At 43.3% G+C, this 14,417-nt stretch overlaps 1 protein-coding gene across 1 annotated transcript in view; it reads right to left on the bottom strand.

Moving 5' to 3' along the window:
- Nucleotides 1-1,473: 1,473 nt before the first annotated feature.
- The window catches only part of ACOXL (acyl-CoA oxidase like), a 351,472-nt gene continuing 338,528 nt past the window's right edge, over nt 1,474-14,417 (bottom strand). Inside the window, exon 19 of the mRNA XM_055327355.1 lies at nt 1,474-2,789. Coding sequence (XP_055183330.1) covers nt 2,589-2,789 — 201 coding nt within the window. The 3' untranslated portion in view covers nt 1,474-2,588. The remainder of the gene's footprint in view (nt 2,790-14,417) is intronic.

The raw sequence follows: 14,417 nt of genomic DNA, 5'->3' as shown, positions 1-14,417 counted from the left end.
CCCGACGTGCCGGGCTGCTCATCTTGCTCGCCCCAGCCTCACGCGGTAGTCTTAGGCGCCCTCCTTATGCCCCCTAGCAGGGCACCTCGCTTTCTCCCGGGCCGGACCGCCTACGGTTAAGAGGCAGAGCCCTCAGTGGGGACAGTGGAGGCAAGGGCAAAGAGCGGATCCCCAGAGGCGTCTGTTCCGCAGCCCCGGTGCGAGGCAGGAAGGCACTGCGCGAAGAGCAGGTAAAAATAGGGAAATGAAAAAACTCGACAAAAATCCTTTCAGGAAAAAAAAAAAAAAAACAAAGAAGAAGAAAAGAAAAGATCCAGAGGGATCTCGGCCTTCAGGTGGGAGAGGGGGTGGTATCACTGCTGGGTCGGGATCCTAAAGATTGGTCGGGCTCTCAGAGCAGAGACCCACCCGCCCGGGAGGCGCGCGGAGGCCAGTGAAGGCGAGCCTGGGGAGTGATGTGGGGCACGAAGTACCCCCTACCACTTCTCCCTGCGCGCCCCCACCCCCTTTCTCCTGGGTGCCGACGGCCTCACTCCCACTCCGGGACGTACTCCTCTGGGTCCACACCCTCATCTGTTCTCCTAATGTGGGTGCTGGGTCCCCACCCTTACCTCCTCCTGCGCTCCCGGGGCTAGCGGACCGCCGCGGCCGGGGAAGTAGGGGGGCAAGGGCGCTCGGGAGATGGAACATCCTGCGGCGGGGAGACCTGGTTAGTTAGATGGCATAAAGAAACCGAGTTCAAGGATCCCCTAACGTCCCCACCCCCCGCCCCCGAACCAAGAAGGAAGGGACCTCAGTTCAGAGGAGCAGATCAGCGAGGCGTTGTCCCGCGGCTGGCCACCTCGCTCGGTGTCCTACGCTGCATAAGCAGGTCAGGAACGTCCAGAAGACTGCACGGCCCCTCGTTAAACTCTTCTCAGCGCGTCTCTAAAGAGTCCTGAGCCAAGCGCAGGCGGCCAGGGGTCGTCGGAGGGACTCAAGAACGCTCGCCCGGTTCTGCCCCGGAATTTCGTTGCAGGAGGGAAAGGACAAGGGCGTGCACGCGGCGAAGTGGGCGCAGAGCCCAGATGTCCACCCTGACCGTGGTTTGGAGCTGCTGCCCTGGACCTCAGGTGGCAGCCGCCGGCGGACAAACTCTTAAGCCTCAGCCGCCCTGCGTATCGCCCCCCGGGGGGGGGGGGAGAAAACTACAAAACTGCACCCGCTGGGAGCCAGAAACCCGCCCGGGTGCTCCGAGCTCTCCGTGGGGTTGGGCGATGCAGACAGGGACAGGAAAAGAACCACGCAGAAGAGAGCCCTTGTGGTTGTCATCTGGTCCTATCAGCTCCGCCGCCCCCGCGTCGTCTGCTTTAGCGACCCTGTGAACACTTTAAAAAACAAAGGCGACAGGGAAAGCAACCCGTTAAACACTCTTATTTTGGGGCGCATGGGAGAGGTCGGCTCGGAGTCTGCTCCTCCCGCAGCCCCGACCGTGCTGGGGAGATTTGGCGGACCTCTCGCGCCGGGCGACCTCCGGCTCTGCCCGCCCTCTCCTACCGGGTCTGGAGGTCCTCTGGGAACTGGGCCACCGTCCAGAGAAGGGACAGTGGGGGAGGGGCAGGTAGGTGGGCGTTAGGTCTCTGCTCCGGTCCTGGCTGTCCCCTCGCGGACACGAGCAGAGCTGAGCTCACGCCTGCCTCTGCCCCACGAGATGTGGAGAGGGAGTGAAGAGGGCGGCTGGGGCTGAGAAAGGAGCAAGAATCAAGTGGGGCAAGGGGGATCCGAGAAACGGGACAGGGAGGGAATCTACAGCCCTTGCCCGGACTACAGGCTGCCAGTGTGGTCTCCCCTAGTTCCGAAATCACCTTATTGCCGTGTACTGCCCCAGCCCGTCTCCCCATCCTCGGCAAGCAGCTGCAACGCCTTTCCATCCGTTAATGTCTTTATTAAACTTTGTATCTATGCTCCTCTAAAGAACAGATTACAATTTCATATGGTAAAAGTATTTTCCGCGCGTTGTCTTACGGTCCGGAAGCCGCCTGCCTGGGAGGATAAGCCGGAGTTTGCGCTCTGCCGAGAGCAAAACTCCGGGCGCTCACTCCGCTTTCCCCGTCCGTGCGTCTCCTCTAAGACCCCAAGAGGGTCTGATTCACTGGAAAAGCATCACTTGCTGAACTGAAACTTTGCCCACGAGTGTTTGATTTTCTTTTTTTTTTTTACGCAGCATCAATCCGTTTCCCAAAATCACTGTAAATCTGAGTCACCGCTGACAGCAGGAGACCTTTGGTGGCACCCGGGTGTAGGCGCGTTCGCAGAGGAGCCAGTGTCTAGGGAGATCCAGTGCGGAAGCTGGGAGAGGTGGCTGCCGCTCCGGCAGGGTTATCTGATAAAGCCGCATGTTCCGGGGCTGCCGCTTGGTTTCCTGTCCCAACAGCCCAACGCGCACTTCTCAAGCCTCTGTGGGAACCCTGCTCTGCGACCCAAATCCCCGAGAGCCCCGAGAGCCGGGACCCAGCGCATGCCAGGCCAGCCTTGGCCCTAGTTCCAGGCGTCATAAAAGCTAGTGTCGTGGCAGCTGCGAGCGAGCACCACCCTTCGCACCACGCCCGCTATAACTTGGCTTCCAGCTTGCGCCGCTGAGTGCGCGCCGCTTCTCGGGGCTCGGGTTGCAGCGGTGCAGGGTAGAAGGCCCAGGCGGCCTTCGCATTGGTGATGCCTGCGATTGGGGCGTGGAGGGAGGTGTCTGGAATGTTAAAGGCAGAGATCACCCTCAGGGCATCATCCTTCACCGAGTCGCACAGATCCAGCAACTGAAAAACACAACGCAAAGGGACAGGTCAGATGTTGGCTCATTTGCAGCGTGGCGTGCGTAGGCTTTGCGCCCACTCCCCACCCACCCTACAGGTACAGGGGAAACTTGTTTGCCTTTGGATTTTCTGGGACCCAGGAGGGTAGAGGCCGTTGGTCATGAATAACCTTCACAATACCTTATCATAGAAATTCCTAAACCTGTGCCACCTGTCTGGCAGAAGCCGGCTCCCTTCAAACAGGGTTGGGGGCAGGCTCCAAAAATTATATGGGAATCTCAAGACCAAGGTCTGAGAATTTATCCCCGGTCCCCTTGTCTGCCCTGCCCACCCCACCACTCCAGTCCCCACCATAGCCCTCCTCTCCACCTCTGGAGTGCCTGGGGTGCCACCCTCTGGCGTGCAGAGGCAACTGAACAGGAAGAGCATGAGACAGGTGAACTAGTGGAGACATGCCCCAAGTTTTCCCCAGACTAGCACCTTCTCACCCCTGCCTGGCAGCAGGCCATGGTTCCTGAAATGCCCGCGAGGTGGGACTGGGGATACTGACACCAAGCATTGGCATCTCTGCACCTTCCACCTGGCTGATGCAGGAAATCAACCTGCAGTTAAGGAGAATACCAAGGAACCTGGAAGATACCCTCATGTATTCTGGAAGGCATAGATAAGACATCTCAGCAGAAGGGAGGGGAAAACAGAAGCTAGTGATTTGGGGGGAGCTGCATTGGGTGTATTTTAATTTCATTGTCCGTGGTTTGAGTGCCAGTGCATTTTTTTTTTTTTAATTCTGGTGTGTGTGTGGGGGAGGGGTGCTGGTAGTGGAAATAAAGCTATCAAAATAATAGATTGTTTTTTTTTCCCTAAAACTCAACAAGGAAGGACAAGGCAGAGGGACTGCTTTCCTTTCCCATAACCAGCTGCATACTTTACCCCTCCATTTTCAAGTTTTCAGCCAGCCATAAATTTCTTTCACTCACCAAATCACAGTTAGTCCCCAGTTTTCATGGTTCATTTTTATGGTTTGAAAAACATCACTTAACAACAGCCCCACCTTTGCTGCCCTCACAGTGGTGGTCATCACTAAGCTATACTAACACTGTAAAGAGCACAGTTCCCTTAAAGGAGCCCCAAATGCCATTTTAGGTGTTTAGAGACAATGAGGGGAGGGGTCCCCAAAACAGAGGTTGGGGTAAGGTAGGGGAAATAGTCTAACAATACATCTTCCTTTAAATGTGCTCTATTACATCAGTCATTTCTAATAAAAACCTTCATTCTTTACACACTGGTTAAGCATCATAAAATCAGTAGTGAAAAGACTTTGATCATATTTGCAAGATGCACTGTGATGAACTTTCACTGACCAAGATTTCAAAGTTTGTAATTAATACTCTTGACAAATCCCTGACTAATCTGTCAACTCTTAAAGTCTTTAACCACATACTTCAAAACCATGAGATGGTGTATAAGTCCTTAAACCTTCTACATATTGTAATTTCATTATTCAAGATAACTTTCCCTTTAGGTTTGCATCATTAGACTCAACCAGTTTTTGTCATACATTCAACAATGGTGGAGGATTCAATTATCTGAATGAGTGTTAAGTGGAAGAGAGTATGAGTTTGGTCTGTTCAAACACAGAACAAGTACCCAGAGACAGAAATTGCAGGAGGCAGATTTCTGTTCAACATTTTTACAACTTTAAAAATAAGAATAAAATAGATTTTTAAAAAAGGATCCAATGGCTGGAGTCCTATCCTATGGTACAGATTTTGCTGGGCTTGGGAGGTTTAGTAATACACACTGTGGCCCCAGGCCTCCTCTATTAAGGAGATATTGAAGAATTTTTTTTAAGATTTTATATATTTATTCATGAGAGAGAAAGAGAGAGAGAGAGAGAGAGAGAGGCAGAGACACAGGCAGAGGGAGAAGCAAGCTCCATGCAGGGAGCCTGATGTGGGACTTGATCCCCAGTCTCTAGGATCAGGCCCTGGGCTGAAGGCGGCACTAAATCGCTGAGCCACCTGGGCTGCCCGATATCGAAAAATATTAAAGGATTTTTATAAATACTTCTCCTTAATACAAAGTAAACTTAGGTAGTTACTATAACATTTATTATTATGTATACAATATATATTTTTTTATTATCAGGCAGCCCCATAGGACTAAGCAAAGTACAGGCATACCTCAGAGATACCGCAGGCTCAGTTCCAGACCATGGCTACGAAGCAAATATTGCAGTAAAGCAAGTCAAATGAATTTCTTGGATTCCCAGTGCATACAAAAATTATGTTTACACCATAGTGTAGTCTGTTAAGTGTGCAATAGCATTATATCTCAAAACAACATATATTGATTAAGAAATATTGTTGCTAAAAAATGCTAACCATCATCTGAGCTTCCAGCTAGTCATACTCAGTGATCACAGATCAACATAATAAACATTATAATAATAAGTAATAAAATAATAAAAAGCTTCAAATATTTCAAGAATTACCCAAATGTGACACAGAGACATAAAGTGAAAAAATGCTGTTGAAACAATGGCGCCAATAGATCTGCTTAGTACTGGGTTGTCACAAATCTTCAATTTGTAAAAACTGCACTATTTATGAAACACAATAAAACAAGGTATGCCTGTAGTATTAAAGTTTAGCTTTATTACCAAACATACACCCCCATAATACAAGCACAAAAATAGCACATGTTGTAACCTCCCCCTCGCTCCCCGACCCACACCCCATTCTGCCAGTATGTGACCCTACTGTGCTAGATGAAGCATCCCAAGCCCACCCATCTCAGTACAAAGAAAACTCACCAGCTTTTGAGGAAACACCAATGAATAGGTGCCCTTAAAAATAAAAGAGCATGAACAAAGTTGTAAATTCTTAAGTAAAATTTTCAAGGATAGACCTAAAGCATTGGCAGTATTGCTTTAAAATAATAAGAACATTGGATCTACTGAACTATTCAGGGAGTGAAATTTGAGAATAACTACTCGGAAGAAAGTGGAAGCATTCAACACTTGAGGGACAGTAGGTGGACAGGCTAATATATGGATTTTCAGGAGGAGATTTATAACATCAATTTGGCTTCCTACCCCCACCTAGTTGCTATAGGTTCTCTCTTTTTCTTCTCCCTTTGAAAGTCTTAGCAATTTTCTTATTCCAGTTGGGAGACTAGGATGGTTTAGAATGGGCAGTATCTAAGCTTTACAGCACTCTGAACAAAAAACCTGTTTTTTTCTCATGTTGGTATTAATTATAATACAGATGCTCCAGGTGTGAGGTGTCCAGTGAACTTGCTGCCACGCCCCAGCTATTCTTATGACCCTGTGCAGAAGTTTTTCTTGACTCTTCCCACATCTCCCACCTCTGTTCCCAGCACAGGGGACCTCCTGGTATTCTCTGTGTCAAATCTCTTACCCCAACTTGAAATGTCCCTCAATTAGCCCTTTTCTTGCTTGGGCATTGTGATGAGTCTTTTTCTCCATCCCTTGAACCTGGGCTGCCTTGTGGCTTGTCTTGACCAATGTAATGTAGAGAAAGTGACACTGTGTGAATTCCAGAGATTAGGTCTCAAGAAGCTTTGCAATGCCCACTCTTGCTTCCTAGGACCCTGAGATCACTTGCTGTGCAGGTCTAGCTCACTGGATGTTGCCCAGGGCCATGTGGAGAAGGTAACTAAAACAGGTATCTTCCTTTTAAAATTCAAATGCCATTCACTAGCAGTGGGGTGGGTCATCTTCAGCTATACTTCTACCCTCTTAATTATCTGAGGCCAAATTCTATAATTACACAATTAAAGCAGTTAACAGTGAGGTGTAACTCACTGATTGGCTTAACTGAAGGAGAATTTCAGTTGTAGAAACATAGTTTATAAAGCCAAATGACTGTTTAGTCAGTGAGGTATCTGAGAAAGAATTTGAATAGCAGGCTGGAAGTCCCACTGTAGACCACCACCCACTCTGCTTTCCTAATCTGGTTTAGAAGGCAAATCACCAGGACTTGCCTTGTAACCATCTGCCATGCCTTCATCATCTCTTCAAGGGGCTTTAGCTTCCAAAAAAAAATACTCAGTAACATCAAAGTGTCAAGGATGGGGGGAAAAGGCAGAAAATATTTGCAACTGGGGATTCCAAGTCTTGTAAATGTTTAGGTTCTCCTGCACCATTAGAAGAGAGGAAACAGGGCAGCCTGGGTGGCTCAGTGGTTTAAGCGCCCAGGGTGTGATCCTGGAGTCCTGGGATTGAGTCCCATGTCAGGCTCCCTGCATGGAGCCTGCTTCTCCCTCCTCCTGTGTCTCTGCCTCCCTCCCTCTCTCTCTGTGTCTATCATGAATAAATAAATAACATCTTAAAAAAAAAAAAGAAGAGGGGAAACAGATGGGGCCCAGCTAGACCTAACCAGAGTCATCTGGTGTGATGGAATGGACTGGCACATTTCTATCACTTTCTTTCATGGGACTGTAGCATTTCCCTGCTCTCAGAGATTTCTTAAACAAGGATGGCCAACAGGGGTTTGTCTCCAAGGCCTGGAGTCTGTCTACTTATAAAGTGTCGGTTAGAGGTCTGACCTCAGAATTGGTTGGGAAGATGGAATGAGGTAGTTATGTGAAGGCTACACTGTAAGTTGCAAAAGGCAGCAAAAGAAAGTCGTTGATTCTTTATCCCCCAAATATCATCATTAGGGCCTTTAAAGGCTTCCAAGAAACTCATATTCAGTAAGTTTCAATGTGCATCTGTCCCTTTACACAGAGACTTGGAGACGGAGTGTGACAGTATATGGAAATCTAGCCACACACATGGACACATGACTTGCCACATCTATCCAAATGGATTTCTCTTTTTATTCTAGGATGCCTATGGTGTTTCTTGTTTAAAATAGATTTAAAGAGTCTCCTTCTTAGAGAAGGTATACATCAACACATATGCCTTTCATCAGCTAGTAGGTGGGCTCCACTTGTGATGTGATGGCAGCCTGAAAATGACAAACTAGGGAATAGGTACAAAGATGTTTCTTATTGTATGATTTGGTCCCTTTTATAATGATTGTATAATGATTGTATATGTGTGCACATGTGTGTTCTGTAGCCCCCTGATTCAGACCCTCACCAAGTTCTTTAGAGTCTTACCTCACAAGATTACCTTACTTGAGTATTGTTTTGATCTGATCATTTTCTTCCAAAAAGCCCAGAATCACTTCCACTTACTTCTCAGGTTAAAGTAAAATTATTGATTGTGAACTTGAGTCCTTTAACAGTATTTGATTTCTTCTGTTCCGACAACTAGTTTCCTTACCTACAGCCCAAGAACAGTCTGCCCCTTCACCATAGGCCAACCAAATTTATCTTGTTTTCCACCTGACGATCTTTATTATTAACTGAATCACCACATTTGCCATTCTTCTTTACTTGACACACTCTAACTTAATTAGGCCTCTTTCAAGCCTTCTGTTCTTGGATATGGATTACCTACCAAGTATAGCCTTCGTGAAATAGTTCCTGTGTTAGCTGAAAGAACATGGACATGTCATTTAACTTTGCTCCAAATCACATACCTCATAACTGGTACAACCAGGGTTTTAACCCAGAGCCTTCTGCTTTCACAGCCCCATCTACCTATTCTTCCTCCATCTTTCCCCCTTCCTCTAATGTTTCTATCCCTGGAGGGTACAAGGTGTTTCAATGAGGGAATGCTTCTATCCCTGTCCAAATTTTTGACCTCTGATGTTCTTCCTAAGTCAGAATTGATGTTCCATATGTGCTGAGTATGGTCTGGCCAGTCACACTAGCTCACATTCCCCAAGAGGACTAGGTGCCATGGGCAGCCCTGGGGGCCTCTAGGATCTTGCCACTAGAGGGAGTCGCTGGGGATGTTGGCTTCAGGGCCAGCTGCCATGATGCAAAAGGGCCAGCCCAATGATCTGGATGCTCTTCCTGAGAAAGATAAGACTCCAAGTCTTCAGAAACTAAGCTTAGGCCAGTGAGGCTCAGGTACAAGGGTATTTGAGAAACAACAGATTTTCTGTCTTGCTCTGCAGATTCTTCTTCAGGAAGTTGGATGAACTCTGCTGGACAAGTCTTCAGGCCTTCCCTCTTCCTCTGTCCATACCTTAAGTCACCAAACACAATTCAAATCCCTTCAGAAGAGCAACTTTTGACTGTCAAATAATGGTCAGTGAAAATTACCACAATCAAGGAATTCAATCTTCAGCTACTATAGACTTTCAAACTCTCTGAATTCTCAGAGGCTGTGACCTTACTTCTTTCCCATTTGTTCACCTTTCCTAAAGAGTCACCAACCCCTGAAGACAAAGGGTCAGGATGGTAGGTCTGTATCAGGTAATCTGCCACCTTAGCTCCAAATGCTTGGCTAGTGGTAAAGATAAAGAAAAACATACTTGAAACACTCACATGGGGGCATAATAGCACACTATGTGTTATGATTTGAGCTGTCTTGATTTACATAATCACTGGAAAGGGGAACTCTACTCTTGTACTGACCACTTGCATCTCAAGGCAGCCAGACCTTAGTTAATTTGGCTTTCTGATCCCAAGAACATGTACATTTTCATGGCTTTCTCTACAACCAAGTTCCATTAGCAAGAAATGAAATTCTGTGGTTCTATTAAATAATCAGGACTCTAGCTTCATATTTTCTCTAAATCAATATAAATTATATTTTATTTGATTATTTCTTCAGCTAATAAAAATATTTAGTATAATCTGAAATGTCAGAATAGAAAAATTGCCTTCCTTACCAACCAAAACCAAAACACCTCATTTTGCCTAACCAAAGAGTTCATTTTGAGGAGAGACAAATTAACCTCCAAAATGTCCTTCCTATTGCAATGCTTTTCAACCAGAGTGTGCACGATCCTATTATTTCCTAAATATTAATGACAATGCCTATTTCAGTAAAGGAGTAGGACTTGGAACCCTGGGGTTCTGACTTCCAAACCACGATACCTTTCTTATCATTAAAATGTAAGGATTAAGTGAGTTTGGCACAAAGTGAGTATTTACAAACATTATTATTATCATGTGTTCTTTAGTTAGTAAGAAGAACAATTTCTTTATAACTTTGGCATTTTCCATTATGAAGTCTGCTTAATCATCATTACCTAAAACACGGATGCTGAGACAGAGACATCAACTTTAACCACTTAATAAGAACTTCTGACATTTATTCATACTGGTACTGATTCATAAGAGGAAAAGTTTTAAAAGAAGAAAAGTACATCTAGCTTTCCCTTTAGAATACAGGAAACCATATAAAAGTATTGGCAATGGAATTAAAGTAACCACAATGCCGCTCTTGGTAGCATTTTCTACAAAGACATTTACATGAAACTAGAGAGAATATTAAATTAGGTGGTTATAAATAAAGCTTCACTATTAGGTTCACACCTTTTCATACAAAAGAATGCGATTTTTTAATCAACTAATAGTTCAACCTTGTAAATCCAAACCTAAAGAAATGTGAGCATATTCAAGAGGGAATAATTTTCAGTCCAAAATTTTTTTCGAGACAGAAGCCCCACAAACTGCCAGAACTAAATGTACAGTAAGAGTCTAAATTATTATGGAGAAATTCTGTGGCAGTCAGTTCTGGAATTTTGAATTTCATGGACCCAGAGAATTTCAAAGTAATTTGGAAGGACTTCTAGTTAGGATGTAGAAAGATTTAAGAGAACTTTGCTCCCATAGTAACAACCAGAAGTTGAACTCAGTGAAGATTCAAAGATATCCCAGGCTGTAGTCTAACATCCTCCCAGGTCAACTGCTGACAGGACAAAGAAGGCACTATGGGTGTGGGGGTGGAGCTTGGGCTAGGCACCCTGACCTTAGTCTAATTAAAGCAGCTTCTGCTCAACTGGAGTCTTGGTGGAATCTTAATAAAAGATACAGATTGAAACAAAGAAGTAAACTTTTTTATTCTTATACATCATGATCGAGTACTTAAGAAAATCTCAGGGAATCTACAAATAAAATACTTGAACTATATGGTGGGTTAGTGAGCTTATGTGTGTGTACTAAACATGGAACATACATATATAAAATTAATTGTGTGTGTACTAAACATGGAACATACATATATAAAATTAATTGTGTGTGTACTAAACATGGAACATACATATATAAAATTAATTGTGTATTACTTGCAATAGCTTTAAAAAATTAAAAAACACTTTGCGCTAAATGTAATGAAACATGTTCAAGAACTCTATTACTGAAAATTACAAAACACTGCTAGAAGGAATTGAATAAATGAAGATATATACTATGTTCATGGATTATTAAAATATCAATTCTCCCCAAACTGATAGATTTAATGCAATCACAATCAAAATACCAGCGGCCCCTTTTTTCAACCTATGAAACTCACAAGCAAATTCTAAAATATGTATGGAAATACATAGTTTTCAGAATAATAAAAACAATTTTGAAAAGGGATAAAAGATCAGGAGGCCTTAAATATTCTGGTATAAAATTTAATATAATAATCAAGATAGAATTAGCAAAATAGGAGACAAATACATTAGTGGAATAGGATAGAGAGCCCAGAAATAGACCCACACCTACATGGTCAAATTTCTTAATACAGAAACCAAACTATTTCCATGGATAAAAGATGATCTGTTTAACAAATGATAACTATATAAATGAACCTCAACCCCTACCTCTTACTGTATTCAGAAATTTATTTGAGATAGGATATAGGTCAAAATGTAAAAGTAAAAACCACACAGCTTCTAGAAGAAAGCAAGAGAGAATATCTTTGCAACCTTGGGTTAGGCAAAGATTTCTTAGACAAGGCCCAAAGACACTAACAAAAAAATTTAAGTTGATAATTTTTTTCATCAAACTTTTAAAACCTTCAGCTTCTTGAAAGATGCTATTTAGAAAATGAAGGGGCACTTGGGTGGCTTAGTCAGTTAAGCATCTGCCTTTGGCTCAGGTCATGACCTCAGGGTCCTGGGATTGAGCCCCACCAGGCTCCCTTCTCAGTGGGGAGTCTGCTTCTCCCTCTCCTTCTGCCCCACCCCCAACTCATGCTCTCGGTCTCTATTTCAAATAAATAAATAAATAAATAAATAAATAAATAAATAAATAAAATCTTGAAATGAAAAGAAAAGAAAAGAAAAAAAAAATGTATAGGCAACAGACTGGGTGGGGAAAATCCAAGTACCTGTGTATAGGATGTATAAGTCTTATAACTCAATATTAAAACACCAATAATAAAAAAAAAATAAAAATAATAAAACACCAATAATAGTACACAATTTAAAAATGGGCAAAAGACTAAGACCTAGGAATAACCAGTAAGAAACTTGAAAGAATACCCAACACCATTAAATATCAGGGAAATGAAAATTAATACACAATGAGATATTATTATGCACCTCTAGAATAGATAAAATTTTAAAGGCTGAAAACACCAAATATCTATCTATCTTCTTGGTGAAGATAGAACAATGGGATCCTCATATATTGCAAGTGGAGATGTACAATGCTACAATTGGGGCATCTGGGTGGCTCAGTCAGTTAAGCATCTGAGTCTTGATTTCAGCTCAGGTCTTGATCTCAGGGTTGTGAGATAAGCCCCATTATCAGGCTCCACACTCAGCATGGAGTCACCTTGAGATTCTTTCTCCCTCTGCCCCTCCCCCACAAGTACACACAAGCTCTTCTTTCCTAAAACAAATAAATAAATCTTTAAAAAATGATATGACCACTTTAAAAATAAGATTTTATTTATTTATTTGAGAGAGAGAGCATGAGCGAGAGAGAGAGAGAGAGAGAGCACAAGCAGGAGGAGGGGCAGAGGGAGAGCAGACTCCCCACTGAGCATAGAGCTCTGTGTGGGACTCTATCCCAGGACCCTGGGATCACGACCCAAGCTGAAGACAGACACTTAACTGACTGAGCCATCTAGGCGCCTAATACAACCACTTTTAGAGAACTGTTTATGGTAGTTTCTTAGGCAGTTAAATAAATGTCTAACATACCACCCATTAATCCTACTTCTAAGTATTTACCAAAAGAAATGAAAACATATGTCAAAAAAAAAACCTTGTATAAAAATGATCCTGACAATTTTATTTATAGTAACCCTGGTCCATGATATCATAAATGTCTATCAACAGGAGAATAAATAATTTTTTAGCACAAACTTCTGTAATGCAAGAAAAAAATTAAAAGTCTTAAAGTCTTCAGTTATTTTTTTCTTCCCACAATGCATATAAATAAGACAATGTAAAAAAAAATAAGACAATGTACTGCAATACCCATGGAATGATGCAACTGAGGTCTATTGGAAGTAACAAGGTCAATTCCTCAAGACTGATATAGCAGAGACCTAGAGAGATCAACATTTGGGAAGGAGAAGGGGTTGGGAGAGGTGACTACAATGAAATACCACTTAGGAAAAAAAAAAAAAGGAAAGAATGAACTACTGAACATATCACAGACATCATAATGACCAAAAGTAGAGTCTATCTGTTTCCATTCCTCTGAAGTCAGGAATGGACTAGAGTGGTGACAAAGTCAGAACCCCAGGGATGAAGGAGAGGGATCAAAAGAAACAGGGATGAGGGAAATTTCTTCAGTGATGGGGTATACATTATAAAACCTACCATGGGAATTGCCAAAACTCACTCAACTCACCAAGATTTGTTTTCTTCAATGTATGTAAAGTAGACCTCAATTTTTTAAAAATTAAGAGAAAAGGAAAGGAAAAAGGCAATATGGGGAGAACCAACATGTAATTGAAACATTTTTGGGTGTGTGTCAAGTAAGGATATCAAAAAAATGGGCCATGATCACTTTTATTTAAATGGTAAAAAGTAGGAAGAACATAATAACATTTTTAATGAAAAGTTATTTTTCATTATGAAAAACTCAGTATGTTTTATTTTCCTCATTTTGCCAGATAGTTTAACTCTTTTCCTAGGGAAAATTCCTTGCTTGGGCTTATAGACATCAGGATTGTTTCTCAATCCAGCAAGGACTGGAAAGGATCCTCTAGATAAAATCAAGCATTGTCACTGGATGGAACAGTTGCAGGCAGACTCTTCAACATGAGAACAGAAGGACTGGGGAGGGTTCAAGTGAAAAAGGACTCAACAAATGGAAGATCCAGGGAGACCACCAATCTGAGTTCGAATGAACCCAGGAAGCTCTCCAGAAAGCATTCTATCAGATACCATTTTTTCTTCTCAAAAATTAGTGAAAGCTCACTTCCAGGAGGATGGATACACCTTTCCCTATTCTCCCACTAAACACAATGGAAAACCCTGGACATTAGATATATAACAAACATAAGAAGACTCTGAAAGATGAGGAGAAGAAGACAGACTCTTTAGGGACACTGGGAGTTGGGGAATGACACAGTGGTGAATTCCCTGGGTTTTATTTTTACCTCATATATCCCACACTCAGAGCTAAAGAATCTGGCAATCCAGGAACATGAACAGATGATCTCTCCAATCAAAAGGGGCAATCAAGCAAGACAGAATTTTAGACAATAACCATCCTCCTCCAGCCAAACACCACAGATAACCCATGGTTCCACACCACCTGTGTCTCTCGGGCTGACTAGTGAGTTTAGTCTTCCAGTCCTTTTACCAG

Source organism: Nyctereutes procyonoides, unplaced genomic scaffold (assembly GCF_905146905.1).
Source record: "Nyctereutes procyonoides isolate TBG_1078 unplaced genomic scaffold, NYPRO_anot_genome, whole genome shotgun sequence".
NCBI classification, from domain to species: Eukaryota; Metazoa; Chordata; class Mammalia; order Carnivora; family Canidae; genus Nyctereutes; species Nyctereutes procyonoides.
Note: the sequence above shows the minus strand (reverse complement) of the source record. Positions and strands in the feature narration are given on the sequence as shown.